The 7,232-nt window shown below is 40.9% G+C and overlaps 1 protein-coding gene across 1 annotated transcript; it reads left to right on the forward strand.

Annotated features, from left to right (window-relative positions):
• Nucleotides 1-2,115, forward strand: LOC308654569 (growth-regulated protein homolog gamma-like). The gene is made up of 4 exons (XM_081304172.1): nt 1-351; nt 460-583; nt 693-776; nt 1,527-2,115. The coding sequence occupies exons 1-4, from the start codon at nt 255-257 to the stop codon at nt 1,537-1,539; spliced, it is 318 nt and encodes a 105-aa protein (XP_081160298.1). The 5' UTR covers nt 1-254; the 3' UTR covers nt 1,540-2,115.
• Nucleotides 2,116-7,232: the final 5,117 nt, after the last annotated feature.

Genomic DNA, 7,232 nt, shown 5'->3' on the forward strand with positions numbered 1-7,232 from the left:
GCAGGGCCAGGAGGGCAGCGTCAGAGTGTTGTCCCCTCACCAACCTCCAGACAGGGGCGGGGCGGCGTCCTCCTTCCGCCCGCGGGGAAGCACCCGGAGCTCCGGGAATTTCCCTGGCCAGGGGCTCTGGCCTTTCCCGCCAACCACGCATAAAAAGGGCTCGCGGATCCCCGAGAGCCACAGAGCCAGGACAGCAGCCCCTCGCCACAAGCTCTTGCACTCCAAGCTCCGCCGCGATCTTCCCGCTGAGTCCCATGGCCCGCACCGCCTCCGCCGTCCCCCGCGCTCCGCGGTTCCTCCGGGTCGCGCTGCTGATGCTGCTCCTGGTAGCCTGCAGCCGGCGCGCAGCAGGTGAGACCCGCGTCCTGGGTTCCCCGGGAAGGGACTGGGATTGAGGGTACGGGATGGGGACGTCTAGGATGGGGACAGCCCCGCTAATCCGGTCTCTTCTCTCCTCAGGGGCGCCAGTGGTCTCTGAACTGCGCTGCCAGTGCTTGCAGACTGTGCAAGGAATTCACCTCAAGAACATCCAAAGTGTGAAGGTGATGTCCCCAGGACCCCACTGCGCCCAGACAGAAGTCATGTAAGTCCTGCCCTGAGCTGCTTGAAGCTATGACTTGAGTCTCCCTGACCCTCCTGCTGCTCCCCAGCTGAACCCCCTGCCTCACTGGGATCCTCCCTTCTCTCTGCAGAGCCACTCTCAAGAATGGACAGGAAGCTTGTCTCAACCCTGAGGCCCCCTTGGTCAAGAAAATCATCCATAAGATGCTGAACAAGTGAGTTATGTGAATGGAGTCATGGGTCATACTGACGTCATCGTTTAACATTTTATCAGGGAAGCTCAGGGTTTTGCCAAAGGTCTAGAAATTAGGATTATTTTCATAAAATAATCGTACCATTAAGATGATTAACCTCTGGTGCCATAAAGATAGCTCCAGTGTTCAAACCTGTATTTAAATATGTGCAGGTAAATGTGTGCTCCTAAAAGAGTAAGAATTGACCAGTGATGCTAAACAAACAAACAAAAAAAAAAAACCTTCTACTTATTGAGCAACAATGTATGTCTCAGCCTCCCTTGGGCTCAAGTCCTGAACAGTGGAACACCAGGTTTGGGGCAATATGAGCCTAAGCCTTCCTGCTGAAGAGCAGGGTGCAGTGACAGGACACCTGCTAGTGTAAGTTTCGTCCCACTTCTTATTATCCTGAGTCTCAGTGAAATTAGCTGCTCGTAGTGTTTCTCTGAAGCCTAAATGAGGTCATGCATGTACATTCTTACACCATTGTAATATTATTCTGACTGAAGTTAATGATACAATTGTGATCACAGATCACCTATTCCTAATTAAACAGTAACCTGGTGTGTTTTTTGCTATGCAAGGCAGCAATACTATGGGTAGTAACCACTTGGTGCAAGGCTAGGGAATGGCCACATTTAGAAAATCCTAGACTATCAGGGATTAAGGCCATGCAATCAGTTTCTTAAGTATCTACAAACAATAACTGCTTTTTTTTTTCCCCCATCACAGAGGCAGCAACTGACATGGAGAAAAGGAGGAAGCTTGTCTGCTACGGTTTCTGAAGAAGATTCTAAAAGGAATTGGAGTGAAGAGAGAGAAACAAATAGTACCTCAGGGGCATCTGGACTATGCCTGGTGTGTTTGACTATTTTCTATGAGAGTTCTTCTATTTATTTACATATTTATTTATTTGTTTATTTATTTTCATGCATATATATTAATGTTTGTTCTGATATTTAAAGATATGAATATGTTTGGTAATTCACTGTACTGGTTTTTTTAAAGGTAATTTTTTAAAATGTTAAATCAAAGTTGTTTCAGTCCAGTTGTTTGGTTTAAATCAGTAAGCTTTTTGGCCACTGTAATGGATGCTGGGGATAAATAGTGGGAGATCAAAGACAGATCACTGATAAAGTGTGGGAATGTGTGTATGTCTATTTTTGTAGAAGAATGTCAGCTGTTATTTATTGTAACACTTTCACAGTATGTGGTCAACATTTCTGATGTTGACGCTTTAAGAACTCTAATGTTCTAATTATCCCTTGGACATTTATGTCTTCTTATGTAAGGCACAATGCCTTTATTTAGCATTGATTATGCAATGTGTCTCTGGTCTTGGAGTAGAGATGTTTATATATTGATGTATTTTTACAAATAATATGAAAATAAAGCTTTTACAAAAATTCCATGCTTAAGTTTGTTTTATACATCCAAGCTTTTGTTTCTCCAGAGTACAGGAGGTATGAGGAATCCAGAAGGGACTATATAAATCATGCCACTGGCTGCCACTAGTTGACACTTCCCTTTTCCCCTTAAGAAGGCATATTTGATGCATTTTCAAAGTCCATGCAGGCTCCCACCTTTAAAAACACTTTGTTACATAAAATGTTAATTTTGCTTCATGATAAACAATCTGCTCTTCTGTTCTAGAGTTTTAAATTGCTTTGAAATTTTAATAGGTATTTTTCAAAGAGCTCTTGTTTAAATTAATTTGGTAAAGTTTTTTCAAAAAATTAAAAATTAGTAAAATGGATTCTTCCTCAGTACTCAAGCATCTCATGCAATTGGGAAAAAAATAGAAACACTGAGTGGCTGAGTACTTCATCTGTGAAAGGGACTAGTTGAGAAGGGTCTCATTCTCTAAACTTTAAGGGGAAATTATTAGAGGTAATGCTATTTCAAAGCTTCCCAAGTATGATAATGGTTTAAATGCTCTAGCCTGCACATTTGAATTTAAATTGCTGCAAAATGACAGGTGACTACCGAACCTCCACCAGAGAAACCAAGGTGGTCATCTCCAGTTAGGAAAAGATCCAGTCCAGTAGAAAACACTCTCTGGACCCAGAGGGAGAAATTGTGTGTACCAGAAGAAAGAAAGGAGTAGGGAGGGTGACTGAGACAGAACCTGTTTCTAGATTTCAAATCCTAATTTATAGCCTCCACAGTGGAAAGAGGCCCTGGCTGGGCTGGTGGCCCACCCTAAGCAGATGGACAACTGCAGCAAAACCCAACTATTTGACTATCCAATTTTCCCCTGAAAAATAATTATAGTAGTCTCTTCATAACTCCAATGTTATTGCTTAGAATGAATGAGATAAGGTGAAATGACAATTTTTGCACTGCATAGAGTTGAACAAATGCAAACCATTCCGGACCCTCCAAAAATGAATTAGCTCCCTAATGTGTTTTAGGCTGTGGGAAATAACACTTCCTTAGATCACCAGTGTTCTGTGAAAAGTCCTTTCCCCTCTATGAGAATTAAATGTGTAGCATTTTGTCTAGTTAATTGCTCTGATCCTGGAGGATAAACATTTCTAATTTGTCCCACTCAAAAGGCCCAAAGGTTACATCCAGTACTAGGTCACTAGTTAGGAGCCAGGTGCTGGAGAAGATGTGAGCGTTCTCTCTCTAGTTATTTATATGTCAAAAGAGATGAAGCCACAGAATTTAGTGACTCCTCTGGGTCTTAAAAGGGGAGAGAAGTCTCTTGGAGAGAATTTATTTACATATCTAAAGGTTGGAAGCAAATTGTAGTTCATTGGAGAGCTCTTCTGGGAAGAACTGAGGCTTATTCCTTCTTTCCTTCTTTTGGGCAGGAAAAAAAAATGTTTTTCCTAGTGTGTGGAGTGTCTGACTACTAGTGTAGGACTATGGATGTGACTTTCATTCCATTACCCAGGGATAAAGCCCAAAGCAACTGTGAGTTATTCGATAATAAATCTATCTCTTATTCAGAGTACCTTGAATGTTCACTCAGGATAAATATCTTAAATCATAAAGATTAAAAACCCAGCATAGGCATAGCTTGGTGTATATAAAAAAAAGATAAAGGAGATGCAGCCAGTTCAACCTAGGTTATGAGGAATTGAATGGATCTGGGAGTGGATTCTAGTTCTACTCCCTTGTAACTGTGATGTTGGGTCAAATTTCTTGATAAATCTAAACTTCATTTTCTCCTTTCAGTAGAGAAGTACAATAATACTGTTAGGGGGCAGATAGATGTGAATGGTGGGAACATGAGGTTAAGAGAATAATTCTATAAAATGGGCCCATGGTGTTGACCCTCACATGCTTTCTTTTCCAAGAAGCATTTACTTGCAGCCTTGCCTGGCCTAAGTGGACAGGATATGTCACATCCCTCAGCAAAGTACCTGTTAGATGCAGGAGAAATGCAGGCCCAAGATAATGTTGATGGGAAGAACCGGGGAGATATTTGTGACCAGATCATGAATCTCTGGGTGATAAGGATTGGATTGTTCCTCCTAACCATAAAATCTGTAAGAATGTATGTTTAAGAATCTAATTAGAACCAGTCAGCACGGGCCAAGGTGACCTAGAGTTGCCATGGCAGTAGGAACTTGAAAGTCTGATGTCACCCTGCTATCAGTCAAAAGTCCCTGTATGGGACTCTCTGGAAACTTCTCTGGGATCTCCAATAAAACTTGAGTGCAGAAGAAGCACATTGTCCCTCTCCTCTCTGAGAGGACCCACTCACTCCCTTGAGAGTATCCCCTTCCCCTTTACCCTATCCTTTCAATAAACTCATTCCTGTTACTCTGAGTGACATGTCTGAAATATTTCTTTGTTGCAAGAGTTGTGGTCTGAAGAGGGGGGTCTTCGAGCTGCCTAAATTTCTCAGAAGGCCCCAACTCCATAACAGTACTATTACTGTTTGTGGTGATTACTAGACTTCTGAGTTATGGTATGAGTGAAGAGCTAAACAGTTCCTGAGATACTGTAGTGGCTTTGGAATTTCCAGAACACAGGTGCAGGCACATTCCTTTGAAGGTAGAGGCAGTGAATTCATTTTCTATCATTGTTGTAGCAAATTACCACAGGTTAGTGGCTTAAAACAATATAAACTAATTCTCTTACAAGTGAGGTGACCAGCAGATCAAAATCAGTTTTACTGGGCTAAAATCAAGGTGTCTATAAGCCTGGTTCCTTCCAGAGACCCTGTGGGAGAATCTGCTTCTTTAATTTTTCTAGCCATCAGAGGACATATCTCCTGCTACCTGGCCCCTTTCCTGCATCTCCCCAACCAAAAGCATAGCTTCTTCAAATCTCTCTTTTCATCCTTATTCCTCATCCCAGTTACCTTCTATTTGACTCCTTCTGGATCCCTTTAACAAATACCTTGCAGTTATCTCAGGCCCATCCAGGACAGTGCAGTATAGTCTCTACATCTCAAGATCCTTTATTTAATCACTTGTGCAAAAATCCCTTTTATAATATAAGGTAACATATTTACAGTTTCTAAGGATTTGGACAAGAACATCTTTAAGGGTCATTATTTAGCCTATTACAGGGGCTTGAGGTCAGCATTCAAAATACTTTTTGTTAAATTAAGAAAACACACATATTTTAGCAGGAAAACTTGAGATTGTGGAAAGAACTAAAATGATTCCAGCACTGCTAATGTTCAAGCCATGAAGCTGTTGTTAATGTTCCTGTATTAAAGGAATACTAATTTAGGTATTTTCTCTAGCCCCGTGACTTCAAAACTTCAAAGCAAACAAACAAAGATATTGCATAATCAGTGGGTACTCATGGATGACTAGAAGAATAAGAGGGAGGAAATTTTCCCTAGTTGTGTGTTTATTGTTGAGTAGCTAATCTCAATGATATTGACACATTCATGGGGCAAACAGAAAAGGCAAGAGTGAGCAACACATTAAAATATCTGTAAGACTTTTGGGTATAAGGCAAACCTCCACGGGAAACATCAAGGCAGGGAGTGGGGAACAGAGATATTTGAGGAGAAAGTCACTAGACCATGAGGGCAGGAAAGAGGTGTTCTTTGCATTCAAAAACCAGTCTTAGAACACTGTAACACAGTGGCCATGTGACTTTCAGAGACCACCAGGAAACAGCAATGGCAGTAGTACTGGAGGTTTTCTAGGCATAGAAGCCAGAACATCTTCAGACTTTTTGTGAGATGTCTTCTAGAGACTTCCAGAAGCTGGTGGGATGTAAGAAAAAGGAAAGATGAAAGTTCTGCAATAGAATCCAACTCTCATTGGATTATGAGAGATGAAACCTAATCAGTCCATCCCAGTTTGAATGGACTGGCGGGTGATAATTATACGCACGCAGGTAGGACTTGGTTAGAGAAAGTGGGTCACTGGGGGCATGCCATGTTAGGGAGATTCTTCCCTGTGATCCCTTCATACCTCCCCCCCCCCCAGTCTCTGCTTCACTGTTAGCTTGAGGGGAGCAGATTCCCTCCACTATATCCTTCCTTCCTGATGTTTTGCCTTATCTTAAGCCCAGAGCAATAGAGTTGACCACCTATGGACTGAGACCTCTCACACTTTAAATCCAAAATAAACCTTTTCTACTCTAAGTTGTTCTTGTCAGATATTTTGGTCATAGTGACACAAAATCTAACTAAAACAATGGGGCATTTTTTTTTCTGCTGAAGCATAAAAATTAAAAGGTAAGGATTTGCTTTATCTTAGGTTTCCAATAAAGAGGAGCCCAAGGCAAAGTTTACAATTTTTTTTTTACTTTTTTATATTAACATAGTGTATAAATTATAATTTCTGATGGTAAACATAAAATATATGTACATGTTTTCTTATATTAATATAAAACATTTTCTTATATTAACATAAAATAGTGAAAGGCTAAAAATTAAATTACCACCTTTGAGAAGATAGAGAAATGCATGAAGGAAGAGGAGGTAAGTTAGACTTCTCTAAATGTAGCTTGTTTTGCAAATTTGACTTTGGAATCATTTGATAATTTGTACATTTGTAAAAATAGCAAGCAAAATTATATATCAACTTGGCATATAATTGCATAAAAAGAAAATAGATTATCTGACTATTCTTCTGTAGTGGGTGTTGCCTGGGAAAAATTATTGCCCTGTTTTTGGAAAATATATATATGTTTTTATTTATATATGACAGCAGAATGCATGGTGGCCAAGTGGTCAAGGCAATGGACTGCTACAATTTTATTAAATGTACCAGCCCACCTCTGGGACTTCAACTTCTCCTGGGTGTATGATACTCCTGTGGGAGCATTTTATCTACTGCCTTAGGAGTGATAGTGACAGGTGACCCAAATTGTGTCTTTTATCTTCAGCGATCCTGGGAAAATAACATGAGATTATCTGGGGAGTCATGAACAGATCAAATGAACCTGGTCCCATGGAAAGCAAGTTAGAGCTCAGGGAAGTCTGCTTTGTCGTTATGAAACAGAGACATG

The sequence above is a fragment of the Spermophilus citellus genome (assembly GCF_964194105.1).
Source record: "Spermophilus citellus genome assembly, chromosome: 8".
Classification (NCBI taxonomy): domain Eukaryota; kingdom Metazoa; phylum Chordata; class Mammalia; order Rodentia; family Sciuridae; genus Spermophilus; species Spermophilus citellus.

Excerpts from the sequence above, each read along its gene's own strand:
- LOC308654569 (XM_081304172.1), top strand. The coding sequence starts at position 255 with ATGGCCCGCACCGCCTCCGCCGTCCCCCGCGCTCCGCGGTTCCTCCGG. Across the intron at positions 352-459 it reads CTGCAGCCGGCGCGCAGCAG|GGGCGCCAGTGGTCTCTGAA; the intron begins GTGAGACCCGCG and ends TTCTCTCCTCAG. Across the intron at positions 584-692 it reads TGCGCCCAGACAGAAGTCAT|AGCCACTCTCAAGAATGGAC; the intron begins GTAAGTCCTGCC and ends TTCTCTCTGCAG.